Source organism: Schistocerca piceifrons, chromosome 2, assembly GCF_021461385.2.
Source record: "Schistocerca piceifrons isolate TAMUIC-IGC-003096 chromosome 2, iqSchPice1.1, whole genome shotgun sequence".
Taxonomy (NCBI): domain Eukaryota; kingdom Metazoa; phylum Arthropoda; class Insecta; order Orthoptera; family Acrididae; genus Schistocerca; species Schistocerca piceifrons.
The window spans coordinates 544,222,189-544,238,109 of record NC_060139.1 but is presented as its reverse complement, the minus strand read 5'-3'; the positions used below and the strand labels follow the sequence as shown (position 1 = coordinate 544,238,109).

General features: G+C 42.6%; 1 protein-coding gene across 2 annotated transcripts in view; it reads left to right on the top strand.

Moving 5' to 3' along the window:
• Nucleotides 1-15,921, top strand: part of LOC124774776 (forkhead box protein K2) — a 93,249-nt gene that overhangs the window by 22,099 nt on the left and 55,229 nt on the right. For both annotated transcript variants that reach the window (XR_007015503.1, XM_047249508.1), the window contains exons 3-5: nt 4,457-4,621; nt 5,332-5,512; nt 8,066-8,212. Coding sequence is in view for 1 of the 2 variants with exons in the window: in XM_047249508.1 (XP_047105464.1) it covers nt 4,457-4,621; nt 5,332-5,512; nt 8,066-8,212 (493 nt within the window). In the remaining variant the exon portion in view is untranslated. The remainder of the gene's footprint in view (nt 1-4,456; nt 4,622-5,331; nt 5,513-8,065; nt 8,213-15,921) is intronic.

Genomic DNA, 15,921 nt, shown 5'->3' with positions numbered 1-15,921 from the left:
ACCCTTGGGTCACTCCCTTCCCAGGTTTCTGCTAGAGGGAAAGGTGAAACCCGCCAGTGGCTGAAGAGCCCAAAAGCAACTGTTCGTAGGGCTTCACCATGATCCTCAGTCCCGGAGACTGAATCAGTGAAACCCTCCCAGCCAGAGAAACCCAAGAATCAGTGAGAGAAATCCAGAAGGAAGATCCCCAAGACCAAGGAATTTGCGGTGGCACCCACACCACCGCTGCCTACAAGCTCTGTGTCTGTGTCTGAGGATGAGGTGAAGATTCTAGCATCTGCTGTGGACCTAGATCTCGTCAGGCCCTCAGACGCAATGGATATAGCCTGTTGAGGAAATAAGTCGTGGCAGCAGGTGACTCTGAGGTGTAGACTGCCTCATTGAGTGTTTCACGCCTTCCCAGTCTCATGATCACATCATCCCCCATTGGAATTGCGGCAGTTTTATCCACCACCTGGCTGAGCTATGGCAACTGTTAAGCTTTACACCTGCTTTCTGCATTGCGCTCCAGGAAACCTGGTTCCCGGCAATTCAGACCCCTGCCTTCGCAGCTACAGGGGATATTACAAGAACCGTAGCAAATACAATGTGTGTGTCAGGTGGAGTTTATGTTTATGTCCTGAACTCGGTATGTAGTGAACCTGTGCCCCTTCAAACTCCTCTTGAAGCTGTGGCTGTTAGGATACGGACAATTCAGAAAATAACTATCTGCAATGTATATATCTCCCTCCAGATGGTGCGGTACCCCTGCACATATTGGCTGCACTGATTGATCGACTCTCTAAACCTTTCCTACTTTTGGGAGATTTTAATGCCCATAACCCCTTGTGGGGTAGCAAAGATGTCGAAAATTTACTGTCCTAACTCACCTCCGCCTCTTTAATACTGGGGCCAGTTGGGCTTTAAACGAGGCAGCATTCATGTCTGCTGTCACCGTTGAATCTCCCCCACGTGGTGCCATCAATGTTGTGATTGAGCAGGTCACTATATTTCTGCAGTGGAAAATGCAATCCCTTGTTCTCTAGGGTGCCCCCAGCAAAAGATAGTCCCTTGGTAGTCGCCGGAAGTCGCTGAGGCAATTAAAGAGCGTCAGCGAGCTCTACAGCGACTTAAGCGGCACCCTTACCTAGAGCACCTAATAGCCTTTAAGCGGCTCCATGCCCGGGTTCGCCTGCTTGTAAAACGACGGAAACAGGAGTGTTGGGAGAGGTACGTGTCGACCATTGGGTGCCATACATCACTTTCCCAAGTCTGGACGAAGATCAGCCAACTTTTTGGGTAACAGATCCCAACAGGTTTTCCTGGTGTTAACACCAATGGTGTACTCTCTACCGATGCAAACGCGATTGCCGAGCACTATGCTTGAGCCTCTGCACTGGAGAACTACTCCCCGGCCTTTTGCACCCTCAAACAGCGGATGGAAAGGAAAGTCCTCTCATTCACTACATGCCACAGTGAACCCTATAATGTCCCATTTACAGAGTGGGAGCTCCTCAGCGCCCTTGCACATTATCCCAACACAGCTCCTGGGCCGGATCAGATCCAGAGTCAGATGATTAAACATCTCTTGGCTGATTACAAGCAATATCTCTTTGTGATCTTCAACTGGATCTGGTATGATGGCGTCTTTGCATCGCAATGGCAGGAGAGCACCATCATTCCGGTGTTAAAACCTTGTAAAAATCCGCTTGATGTGGATAGCTGTTGGGCCATCAGCCTCACCAACGTTCTCTGTAAGCTGCTGGAACATATGGTGTGTCAGCGGTTGGGTTGGGTCGGGTCCTGGAGTCACGTGGCCTACTGGCTTCATGTCAGAGTGGCTTCCACCAGGCTCGCTCTAGCACTGATAATCTTGTGTCCCTCAAGCTTACCATCCGAACAGCCTTTTCCAAATGCCAACACCTGGTTGCCGTCTTTCTTGACTTAAGTAAAGCAAATGACACAACCTGGCGACATCATATCCTTTGCCACTGCATATGAGTGGGGTGTCCGGGGCCCACTCCCAATTTTTATCTAAAGCTTTCTGTCGCTCTGTCCAAGTCAGTGCCTCCCGTAGTTCCCCCTGTATTCAGGAGAATGGCATTCTGCAGGGCTCCGTATTGAGTGTATCTCTATTTTTAGTGGTCATTAACGGCCTAGCAGCAGCTGTAGGGACGTCGGTCTCCCCTTCTCTGTATGTGGATGACTTCTGCATTTCGTATTGCTCCTCCACTACTGGTGTTGCTGAGCGGCTCCTACAGGGAGCCATTCACGAGGCGCAGTCATGGGCTCTAGCCTACAGCTTCCAGTTTTCAGCCGCAATGTCATGTCTCATGCACTTCTGTTGGCATTGTACTGTTCATCCGGAACCTGAACTTTATCTTAATGATCATTCACTCACTGTAATGGAGACGTATCGGTTCTTAGGACTGGTTTTCGATGCCCGATTGACTTGGCTACCTCATATTCGTCAGCTTAAGTAGGTGTGCTTGGCAGTACCTCAATGCTCTCCGCTGCCTGAGCAACACCAACTGGGGTGCAGATCACTCTATGCTGCTGCAGCTCTACAGAGCCCTTGTTCAATCCCGCCTTGACTATGGGAATCTGGTTTATGGTTCGCGCTCAGTGTTGTGTTTACTCAACCCAGTGCACCACTGTGGCATTCGCCTAGCGACAGGAACTTTTAGAATGAGTGCGGTGAGCAGTGTCCTGCTGGAGGCCAGAGTCCCTTCATTTCAGATCCAATGTGCACAACTGGTTGCCAGTTATGTTGCACACATTCGTAGTTCTCCTGAGCATCCGAATTACCGTCTCCTTTTCCCACCTGCCTCTGTTCTTGCGGTTCGCGTGCGATCCCTTCTCTCCGAACTGGAGTCCTTCCCTTTACCACCTCTACTTGAGGTCCATTCACGTACACCTCCATGGTGTACACCTCGGCTGAAGCTTCGTCTGGACCTTTTGCATGACCTTCAGGACTCCGTTAACCCCGCCGCTCTCCGCTGTCACTTCCTCTCAATTCTTGACATGTTCCGGGGCTCTGAAGTTGTTTACACTGATGACTGATGGTAATGTTGACTTCGTCTATGTCCACAGAGGCCATATTAAACAGCATTCGTGGCCCATTGGCCGCAGTGTATTCACTGCAAACCTGGTGGCCATATCTCATGCTCTTCAGTACATCCATTCCTGTTCTGGTGAGTCGTTTCTTCTCTGTTCTGACTCCTTGAGCAGCTTACAAGCTTTCGACCAGTGCTACCCTCACCATCCTTTGGTAACGAACATGCAGGAGTCCATCTCTGCCCTGGAACGGTCCAGTCGTTCTGTGTACGGACCCCGGGACACGTCGGAATCCCAGGTAATGAGCTTGCTGACAGGCTGGCCAAACAGGCTAGGCGGAAACCGCTCCTGTAGATGGGCATCTCTGAAACTGACCTACATTCTGTCTTACGCCACTAGGTTTTTCGGCTTTGGGAGACAGAGTGGCATAACAGTATGCACAACAAACTGGGTGTCATTAAGGTGACACTGAATGTGTGGAAGTCTTTCCTGCGGGCTTCTCGCAGGGAATCGGTTGACCTTTGTTGGCTCTTCATTGGCCATACGTGGCTCACACATGGTTACCTCCTCTGTCGTGAGGACCCACCGCAGTGTTGCTGTGGCTCCCAAATGATAGTTGTCCACCTCTTGCTGGACTGCCCACTTTTAGCCATTCTGCGGCTAACTTTTAACTTTCCCAGCACCCGACTTTCAGTGCTGGGTGACAATGTCTCAACAGCAGCTTTAGTTTTATGTGTTATTCGTGAGGGTGGGTTTTATCATTTGATCTGAGTTTTAGTGCATGTCCTTTGTCCCTCAGTGTCCTCCACCCTAGGGTGGAGGTTTTAATGTTTTGTAGACTGGCTGGCTTCTCCTTTTTTATTCTCTTGGTCAGCCAGCCACGGTAATCTGCTTTCTTGTTTTTAGTCTCTTCTCCCTGTATCTTGCGTCTCTCGATTGTTTTCTTGTCCTGTTTTGTCCATTGTAGTGTTTGTTGTTCTTCTGGTTCTTCCTTTCTCCTGTTATTGTGCCGTACGTCGTTTTAGTTTTCTTTTTTCCCTTGGGTAATTGTTCTACTGGGAACAAGGGACAGACGACCTTTCAGTTACATCCCCCCCCCCCCCCTCTCCCCTCACACACACACACACACACACACACACACACACACACACACACACACAAAAATAACTATCGTCTAACTTTCGTCTTTCCCTCTCCTTCCCTCTTTCCTGATGAGGCAACAGTTTGTTGCGAAAGCTTGAATTTTGTGTGTATGTTTGTGTTTGTTTGTGTGTCTATCGACCTGCCAGCGCTTTCGTTCGGTAAGTCACCTCATCTTTGTTTTTTATATATAATAATTAGAAAACATTAGCTTATTGTTAGTGCGATTGTCCTTGTAAATTGTGCAAGTAATGCATAATGGTTAATATTTTTATTTTAGTGCTGCCAACTCATGCCCAGCTAGTCCCCGAGGAAGCCATGGAAAACGCAATATTAGTGCAGATCTTCAGATGGTGGCAGCGTATGCAGCAGCAGCTGTTGCTAGTAGTGGCCCACATTCAGTTGTTAATACAGTCACTGTCGCTACATCAAGCTGTGATGATAGGTAATAATGCAGAAGCACAATTATAGACTGTTTATTTAGGGCATACTGATCATAACATATTATTGTAATGAAATACAAGGAACCAAAGATAGATGAAGTCCTGACTCCAAATGTCAACGATGTGTAGACAATGGCCCATGAATAACGCATTTTGTATGTCTTCTTTTTTTCTTATCAATGATATATTTGCCAGGACCTGTAGTTAATATAGGAATGATCTGTTACAGAGTCACCGTGATATGTTCTGCTCACTGATAAGCATTTTTGCTAAAATTGAAATGTTCAGATTTTAGAGTAAATATAAATAGTGAAATATTGGATTGAGAGTTGTACAGTGAATGTTTTTGAGTGATTAGGCGGCAATAATTCCACAAGATTTAGGAATTCCTACTGAGAATGAAATGACAAATTTCAGAAAAAAAAACACTGCAATGGAGGAATGAGGACTTTGTAGAATAGAATCTTGATTGTATTGAGATTGTTTTATGAAACTGTTTTTTGTACTTCCTTCAGTGACATTGATTTGTATCTTATTAGTGTAGATGTTTTGTGGTCAGTTTTAATTGGTAAATACAGGCAGGGGTTCCCATTATCTTCAGTATCCTCTGGGAATAAAGACACATCAGTTGAAACATATAAATGATGGACCCATTACTAACTTTGGTTATAGCTGTTCTTCATAGTATGATAATGCATAATCTTTCTTTCAGGCCAGACAATGGTTCCTCTAGTCATAGTGGCCTTGCAGCCTTGACATCAAGCCCAGAAAATCAACACAGTTCTGGTGTGGACACCATGGGCAATGGCCACAAAGTGTACAGACAAGGTGGTCACAATGGCACAACTACATGTCCTCCACCAACTGTGGTCGAACCTTGCAGTCCACCAAAGGTTAAATATTTAAGATTCTTTTTGATATATTGAACAGGAAGTGAAGCAAAATTACATCTACATAGCTAATAACAATTCTTAAACTGCTCTCCCTCATCTTCTATTTTAATAGCTTTTTCATTATCTTTGTCTGTTCAGCTTGTAACTTTGACATAAATTTAGTGTTTCAAGTGTCTGTTGAGAAAGTAAGTGAATAAAATACACTAGGTTAGCAAACTCTGTGAATTAAGATAACAACCAGCTTATGAAGTGTTTACTTTAGCATTGTTTAGAGAGGGGTGAGAGATTTATCTGGAGCTGGTCTATGTCCATAGTATAGGTTGTAAAATTTTATTTTTGTAGTAAAATACAAATAAGTACACTATCTGTATTATACCTTTGAAATTCAGAGCAATATGTGGAATTTTGTCAGCTGACTGGAAGAAGATGGGTCATTATGGAAAGCCAGAAGATCGAAGTTAGAAATTCCATCTAATTTCCTGTTCTGCAATAGTAAATCTCTGAACTATTCATTTCTGAATGTATTTTTCTGTTAGAGGTACAGAAGACTATGTGGGTGCTACTAGTATTGCCAGCAGTAGTTGTAGTAATGGTAGAAATAACAACAATAGAAAAAGAAGAAGAACAAGAAGGAGAAGCAGAGGAAGAAGAGTGATTATTGTAAGGAATCAGAAGTATATCATAGTTTTTATAGCTATTTTTGTTTTTCTTTTAGTTGGCTGCAGATTTACGCCATGCTAATGTCTCCCAGTTCATTTTTGTCATCAGCATCCCTTGACACTTGGTTAAGTGAATGTTGCATTACAGTTGCTATGTCTTAAGCTCCTCTAAGTGTTATTTATTATCAAATGAGTACTTATATTGGTCTGAAGGGTTTAAAGCAAAATTTGGGCGAAGTTAAAATTCCATAAACAAATTGTAGAGAAGAAAGCTGTAAACAATTAAAAGTACAACTAAAAGGTATATGTATTTTGGTTCTGCCACTGGGTAATGTTGCATAACTCTCACAATATTTCTTAGAGACAGCAGCTCATCACTGTCGGGTAGTTGTTGCTGGAAAGTAATCCACACTGACATTCTTCCTGTGGAGACCTCGTTCGAAAGTTGCACATGTGCAACAGAGTTTGTTTTAGATGGATGACAGTAACGTGTCCAAACTCCCGACCCCCTACCAGGAACCAAAGTGTGACCTCTCGTTGGAAACTGTTGCTTTCCTCTATATCTTATGACAGTAAGTGTGAACACCGGGATTTACTTATTCAGAATCTTAAGTCCCTTTTTATAAGTTTATATACCATGTGAATATGTATTTACATAATGTGATCTGGTAATCAATCAAGGAGCTGTAAAGATCTGGTGATCAATCCAGGAGCTGTAAATTGAACATTTTCTGTAGAGTCATGTAACTAAATATGATAGTAAAGAGGCCTTTAGGCCTTTACACCAAAAGAAAATGTCAGCAGTTTTCTTCTGCTAGTTCCTTGTATAGCATCTTGAGTGCAGCAAGCTGCGAACCAGTTTAAAATGTTCCTCCAAATGCTATGACATCTTGTAGTATTCCTGCAAACTGGGTTCAGCAAGGCATAGGTTCTTATATGGTACATGTATGTATACTCAAGGTTATTGTTATTATTATTATTATTATTATTATTATTATTGATGTTATTATTATTATTATTAGACAGTGCATTGAAACTGTTACGGTGGTTCATGAGTTTATCTCGGACAGCTCACACAGAACATTTTCAATAGAAGGCCATATGTAGTTTTTTTTTTAATTAGATCATAATTAAAAGTGATTTTTCCAACTCTCAGTTTCATCCATGATACACACAAACATATGTAATTTTTATCTGCTGTTCATCAGGTCACTGGTATGTGTAACATTAATAGTTCCAAGTAAATTATTTTCAGTGTTATAACAGTAGAAGTAGAAGTATGTACTTTAAAGAAAGCAAACCTGCACATAATTTTCAATAAAGAATGTCCTTTTTGTTACTCATTCGTGAAGGCAGGAATACATATGTTGATATTAAGCTAGAAAATGATTTCTCATGAAAGCATAGCTAAATGTTTGCTGTACAATAGATACTGTAAACTTCACAGCTGCTGAGTGGAAGCAGCTCATACTTCGTTTGGTATAACTAATTTTAAAAAAATAAATTTAAAAAATTAGCTTGCCTTCTTGCTGTCCATAAGCATATATGTTTCAATAAATATCTTAATTTAATACTAAAGTGCAAATAGATAACTTTAGCTATGGTGTATGTATAACAGTAATATCCTATTTCATGTACCCGTATTTTAAGTATTCACATTATCTTATTTATTACTTTTAAATGTAAAATTTGTTTCACTATGTATCGTTATAAATAGCTTACGCTGTGCGGGTCCTTCCAGTGACTTAAGTGTTACTTTCGTTTTAATAAAACTATAACATTTATTTGATAAAGTGAAACATCCTTGCAGTTTTGTTGTTTCATTTTGTAGATTATGTGTTACATAGTAAATGTGTCCAGAGTGTAATTTACAGTTTTTTGTGTTGTTTTCCAGGATGATACAAAACCACCATATTCATATGCCCAGCTAATTGTACAAGCCATTGCTTCAGCACCAGATAAGCAACTAACACTTAGTGGTATATATTCGTATATTACCAAAAACTATCCTTATTATCGCACAGCTGACAAGGGTTGGCAAGTGAGTATTTTCATCATGTCTTAATGCTCGCTTATATCATAAAATCTCAGGTTGTTATTATTATTATTATTGTGTGTGTGTGTGTGTGTGTGTGTGTGTGTGTGTGTGTGTGTGTGTGTGTGTGTGGGCGCGCGCGCGTGTGTGTGTTTTTATACAGTGTGACTCCAGTGATATTAGTATTCATTGCAACACTTTTCTATTGTAATAGTACTGTTTTTGTTATTTTTTATTGCTTTACTTCTATTCTGCAAAGTAATCTAAAAAGTACAAATTTATGCCATAGAAATTTCTTCTAGTGTGCTGTTGGATTGTGGTAAAAAGCACAATATCTTGTTAAATACAGGTGTATATTTTAAAGGTCAAAGAAATAATCATGGACACACTGTACAACACAAGGAATATTAGTATCATTACTGTTCTTCCTCAATTGTCAGAACCTGGGGTAAAACGCGCTCAATATCCATGACACAGCAGGGACTGGCTTACTGGTTGGAAGCACTAGCACTTGTGCAGGCAGACTGCCTAGCCAGTGTTTGAATACAACTGTGTGTATGTTATGCCTCAAGGTCACTTGTTTACTTTCCTGGCGGGAGAGTTTGTTTTGATGACAGTGGGCTTCACTCAGTTGGCAGAGCTACTGGCAAGAGAGCCATTATATCATCATCAAATGCATTTCACACCTCAGATGTCCTGTGAGAGGGCAGTTATGGTGTTGCGACCTATGAATACTTTATTGCATATTGTAGGTCATAAAAAAATAAATATCTGTTAAGAACCATGTTCCATTAGGTTTTCCAGTTATAATTTGCAAATCCATGGTCTCATCTTCTGCATAAAGTCTGACAAGCAACCGGGTTGTAGTGTTTAGGTCTTTAACACTTTGAAGTCCAGCTATTTAGAAAAATTTCAAGCACAGAAAAGCAGCTATTTATGCCATTATTTGAAATGTTATTGGCACATCTTTGTCTGAGATATCTTAAAGGGCGGCACACATTAAAAAAATGCTTTTTCATCTTTATTTTAGTTAAGTGATACGTAACAAATTTTACAATGATGATGCCAGAAAGAACTCCTACCATTAAAAAAATAAAAGTCATGCAGAATGAGTTCTTGTGTGATTTCTCGCACAAGTGACTTTTGTATGGAAAAACCTGAAACGTAGAGAAACATGTTGCAATCAGGGCAACACCAGCTTGATTCTTTTCAGCTTGCTTTGCCAATAGACTTTAGTTTTCAAAACAAATTTTGCAAAATGACATTCTGTACTGTTTCAACTCAGTTGCAGGAATTTTATCAGAAAAATGTTGTCCTACAAGTCTGTTGCTGATAGTTGCACTAGGAACAGTTCATTGAGCCATTGTTATGCCGTTCGGGAAAAGCCCTTCACCTATTTTTCGAGACTGTTCCCACTCAGATATTTCTCCCTCCAATTGAGAAAGATTCTATTTTTTCTCCAGAGTTTAAAAAATTTCTTACTCGCTCAGCAAACATCACTTATTTATGACAGAATTACAGAAAACATCAAAATCTAATGAGTATATGCAAAATTTCATGACAGCGAAGTGCATAATGGCTCAGTCAGTTGCAACAACAGCTTTTATGTTTGCTACTGCTTCTATGAAAGCATTTCTTTGAACTGACAAACAAAGGGCAACACTCGTCAACAGACACATAGTGAGACATCTATACGTTGTTCTCGCACAAAACTATAGTCGAGATGGTGTAAGTAGATCCCTGACAGCTCGCAGCGCTGTTGCCAGCAGTCAGCTGTGGAGTGCTAATGGCTGCAGGTGAACACAGTAGCCATCAACAGAGCTGAGACAACAATGAGGCATTGCCAGAGAAACATTTACAAAATCACAGTATGTTACTGATTGAGGTAGGTCCGCAAAGCTCTCGTACCCAGCCTTCTACGATTGTCCGTGATCAATTTACTCTGACTTATACTGGAAAATCTCTGCTTTCACAAACAGACAAGTATTCAGAAGTGGTTCATATTTAGATGTCAGAGATGTAGGCATAATAGGGCAGGGAAAAAAAGAACAAGTACTACAAAATCTAGTTTCTTTTGTAACTGCACTAGTGCAAGATTGTGTGTCAGCTGTCACATACTGTGTGTCTCAAGATATTTTGTATCCTTAATAAACTTCACAGTGCAATCTAGATGTTATAGTAGACATTTTTTTCTGCTGTATTGTGTCGTACAAATGTCATTAGTTGTGGTCAGTGAAAAGTGTTATGGGTCAACCTTTGAGCTTATTTTGAAGCATTTTAATCATTGAATAGGCCAAATAGAGCTTGCAATTATATTTTTACCAGTTCAGTTGGTATAAAAAGAGTTCTTGGCTGAGAAACGTTAAAGATTAACAAAGAGATAGAGGGGCTGGCCAGTACTTACCTCAGCTCAGTACAGCCGATAGATACACAAAAAACAGAACCGAAAATTTACGCTCCTAGCTTTCGGAACAAATGTTCCTTCATCAGGGAGGAGAGAGGGGAAAGAAAGGGAAGAAGGGAAAGTGGATTCAGTTACTCACAACCCAGGTTATGAAGCAACAGGGAAAGGAAAACAGGGAGGGTAGCAAGGATGGAGGCATGGTTGTCAGAGGGAAGCCAAAGATATTCTACTGTTAAGTACTGTGCCAGCTTCAAACCAAAGAGGATGCATACAGAAGTAAAGAGGTATATAGTATAAAGATAAACACAACTATGTAGGATGAAAAGATGCGTGAATGGCTAAAGAGGAAAGGGAAAGAGGAGAGGACTGAAGAGTAAATGGGAGTGAGGTTGTTTAATGTAGGTTCAGTCCAGGGGGATGGCGGGATGAAAGGATGTGTTGGAGTGCAAGTATCTCCGCAGTTCAGAGGGACTGGTGTTGGGTGGGAGAAGCCAAATGGCGCATACGGTGTAGCAGGTTCCTAGGACCCTAGAATTATGCTGGAGGGCATGCTCCGCTACTGGGTATTGGACATCTCCTAGGCGGACAGTTCGTCTGTGTCCGTTCATGCGCTCAGCCAGTTTAGTTGTTGTCATACCGATGTAAAAGGCTGTGCAGTGCAGGCATGTCAGCTGATAAATGACATGTGTAGTTTCACACTTGGCCCTGCCTTGAATTGTGTATGTTTTACCAGTAGCGGGGCTGGAGTAGGTGGTTGTGGGGGGATGCATGGGGCAGGTTTTGCAGCGGGGTTGGTTACAGGGGTAGGAACCGCTGGGTAGAGAAGGTGGTCTGGGAATATTGTAGGGTTTCACAAGGATGTTACAGAGGTTAGGGGGACGACGAAAGGCAACTCTGGATGGTGTGGGGAGAATATTGTTAATACACTCCTCCCCGTCCAACAACAATTTTTGTACCCCCAGACTGCACAGAAGCATATTGTCAAGGGATGATCTCATTTCAGGGGTTGACTTGAGAAAGTCATATCCCTGGCAGAGTAATTTGTTGATGTATTCGAGGCCAGGATAATACTGGGTGACAAGGGGGATGCTTCTGTGTGGTCTGGGGGTAGGAACATTCTTGTTGGACGGGGAGGAATGTATTGCTCGGAAGATCTGTTTGTGGACAAGGTCTGCAGGATAGTTGCGGGAGAGGAAAGCACTGGTCAGGTTATTGGTGTAATTGTTGAGGGATTCGTCACTGGAGCAGATAAGTTTGCCACGAATACCTAGGCTGTAGGGAATGGAGCGTTTGATGTGGAATAGATGGCAGCTATCAAAGTGAAGGTACTGTTGTTTGTTTGTGGTTTTGATATGGACAGAGGTGTGGATGTGAGCTTCAACAAGATGAAGGTCAACATCCAGGAAGGTGGCTTGGGTTTTGGAGAAGGACCAGGTGAAATTCAGATTCGAAAAGGAGTTGAGGTTATGGAGGAAATTAAGGAGTGTTTCTTCACCATGAGTCCAGACCACAAAGATGTCATCTATAAACCTATACTAGGCCACGGGAAGCAGCTGTTGAATCTTCAGGAAAGCCTCCTCCATGCGGCCCATGAAGAGGTTGGCATAGGACGAAGCCATCCTGGTTCCCATGGCCATTCCCCTGATTTGTTTGTAGGTCTGGCCTTCAAAAGTGAAGTAATTATGGGTGAGGATGAATGGTAAGTGTGATAAGGAACGAGGTTTTTGGAAGATCTTCGGGTGGGCATTGGGAGAGGTAGTGCTCAAGGGCAGAGAGACCATGGGTTCGTGGGATGTTTGTGTAAAGGGATGTAGCATCTATGGTGACAAGAAAGGTTTCAGGTGGGAGAGGAGTGGGAATGGATTTGAGGCGTTCTAGGAAATGGTTTGTGTCTTCGATGTAGGATGGGAGTCTGCGGGTCATAGGTTGGAGGTGTTGGTCTAACAGATCTGAGATACGTTCTGTTGGGGCTTTGAAGCCTGCTACAATGGGACGGCCAGGATGGTTCTCTTTGTGGATTTTGGGTAATAGGTAGAAGGTAGGGGTACGTGGCTCAGGTGGAGTGAGTAAGTCTATGGAAGCCGTTGTGAGGCCTTGTGAGGGACCTCGGATTTTTAGGATTTTCTGTAGCTCAGTCTGGATGGAAGGGAATGAGATCCTGTGTAACAGCTTTGTAGGTTGAGGTGTCAGAGAGTTGACGCAGTCCTTCTGCCACATACTCCACACGGTCAAGTACGACAGTTGTGGAGCCTTTATCCGCCGGGAGGATGACAATAGAACGATCTGTTTTCAGCTCCTTAGTGGCACGGGATTCAGCTGGGGTGATGTTGGGGGTTGCCGGGATGTTCTTCAAGGAGGACTGGGAGGCAACACTGGATGTGAGGAATTCCTGAAATGTCTGCAAGGGATGGTTTTGGGGGAGGGGAGGAGGATCCCTTTGAGAAGGCGGTCGGATCTGTTCTAGACAGGGTTCAACACTGGGTCTAGTATTTGGGGCCTGTGTTTGGGTAGTGAAGTGATATTACCAGTTGAGGTTCCGGGTGAATGAGAGGAGATCTTTAACCAGGGCAGTGTGGTTGAATTTAGGCGTGGGGCTAAAGGTTAAGCCCTTTGATAGAACAGATGTCTCTGGAAATGCCACATATCACCAGTCCCAATTCAGTTCTAAACCTCTCATCCAGATCCCTCTCTCCTGAGCGCATGAACAGACACAGACGCACTGTCCGCCTAGGAGATGTCCAATACTCAGTAGCGGAGCACGCCCTCCAGCATAATTCCAGGGTCCTAGGAACCTGCTACACCGTATGCGCCATTTGGCTTCTCCCACCCAACACCAGTCCCTCTGAACTGCGGAGATGGGAACTTGCACTCCAACACATCCTTTCATCCCGCCATCCCCCTGGACTGAACCTACGTTAAACAACCTCACTCCCATTTACTCTTCAGTCCTCTCCTCTTTCCCTTTCCTCTTTAGCCATTCACGCATCTTTTCATCCTACATAGTTGTGTTTATCTTTATACTATATACCTCTTTACTTCTGTATGCATCCTCTTTGGTTTGAAGCTGGCACAGTACTTAACAGTAGAATATCTTTGGCTTCCCTCTGACAACCATGCCTCCATCCTTGCTACCCTCCCTGTTTTCCTTTCCCTGTTGCTTCATAACCTGGGTTGTGAGTAACTGAATCCACTTTCCCTTCTTCCCTTTCTTTCCCCTCTCTCCTCCCTGATGAAGGAACATTTGTTCCGAAAGCTAGGAACGTAAATTTTCGGTTCTGTTTTTTGTGTATCTATCGGCTGTACTGAGCTGAGGTAAGTACTGGCCAGCCCCTCTATCTCTTTGTTAGTATTTGTTTCACATCTTTATATGAGACTTCCCATTAATCATTTAAACCTTAAAGATTGTTTAACCCAAATTGAATACTGAAATACTGAAAACTACATTGTAAATAAAGTTATTAGTAATAGTTTGTCTTCATTAATGTTATCATATTTGAGGGTATAGTCTCTTAGTTTTCCACTAAAAGTGGTGTCGTTCTACTCAGCGTGGATACACCATATTCTTGAGTGAACATAACATATAACTTTTGTGTCACCGGACGCAAGCTGGAAAGTGCAGTATTGTACTATGGAGGACATACACCTTATGCTTCTGTGTGACTTGGCATAGTAATCAAAGACACCTTGACAGCTGTGAACTAAATGAATGTTATGCAGACCACCTGCATCCCTTCATACTTCGTGTCTTTTTCCTGGTTGTGATGACATCTTCCAGCTGGAAGACTCACCATATTACAAGGCCAGAATTGTGTTACAGTAATTTGAGAAGTGTGATAGTGAACTCATGTTGATGTCTTGAACACCAAGTTCAACTGACTTGAACTTTATGGAACACCTCTCAGATGCTGCTGAGTGCCATCTCCTTTTCTACAAACCACCGGCAACAAAATTAAATTAGTACCCTGCAGTTATGGGGGCTATTCAGAAAGTAAGGAACGTTTCTGTCTGACGCCGCTAGGTGCACGCCGATCGCGTATGTGTGTGCTCGGCAGCTCAGTCGGCATCCATCTGTGATAGTGGGAACGTCTCTGCGTGTCTGGTTTTTGAGGTGCAGTCTGTGATACAGTTTTTGTTGGTAAAAAAACCTAAAATCTATAGAAATTTATCGTGAACTGTGCGAAGTGTACAGAATCAACGTAATGAGCGAATGTTCCGTCTGAAAATGGTGCATTTGGTTTAAAAATGGCTGAACCAATGTTCATGATGAAGAGAAGAGTGGACACCCGAGCATTGTGACTGATGATCTTGTCATTAAAGTTGATGAAATGATTTGTGAAAACCGTTGCTTCACTATAACGAAGCTTTTTCTTCCTTTTCCACAAGTTTCATGGACTTTTTTGTTTGAAATTGTCACTCAAAAGCTAGGCTGCCACAAATTTTGTGCATGATGCTTACAGAGCACCATAAAGAACAGCAAATGGGGGCAATGTTGACATTTCTGGAGGGCTACCACAAACATGGTGATTCATACTGGATTGAATCATAACCGGTGACGAGACTTGGATGAAACACGTCAGTTGCGAGACAAAATTACAGTCCGTGGAGTGGGGGCACACAAAAACCATAAATTCTGCCCGGTACTGTCAAACTTTGCACAGTCTTAGAAGATCAGTTCAAAACAAATGCCGAGGAAAGCTGACATCCAAAATCTTGTTTTTGCACGACAATGCTCGACCTCACACAGCAAACCGCACTAAAGAACTCCTTAATTCATTCACATGGGAAATTTTCCCTCATTCGCCCTACAGCCTCAATCTCGCACCAAGCAACTTCGGCTTGTTTCCCAAGGTGAAGAACAGGCTTGCAATAATGCAGAGCTTTGTTGATGACATGGAACTCTAGGTGGGCGTGACTCACTGGCTGAAGTCTCAGGCGGCCGAATTTTACGACGAGGGTCTTTCAAAGCTTGTCCGCTGCTATGATAACTGCCTCAGTGTGTTTGGTACTATGTGGAATAGTAGTGTGTCAGTTGCCACTTCAGATGTATATAATAAAATGTATTTTTTTTTTTTTTTTGCCAAAGTGTTCCCTACTTTCTGAATAGCCCTTGTAATAGTCAACAACTGAAATCTTTTGAGGTCTGTGATAACTATACCTCTGTGTATATAATTTTATTTGTTAAGATATTATTGTGGTCCTTTCCGTAAACAAAATGCATGTTTGGAATTTTAGTGGTGCTGCACTATCATAACACATACCAGTTGTGACTAATGTGCCATCTATTATGAAAAGTCTGTTGGCAGATTATTGT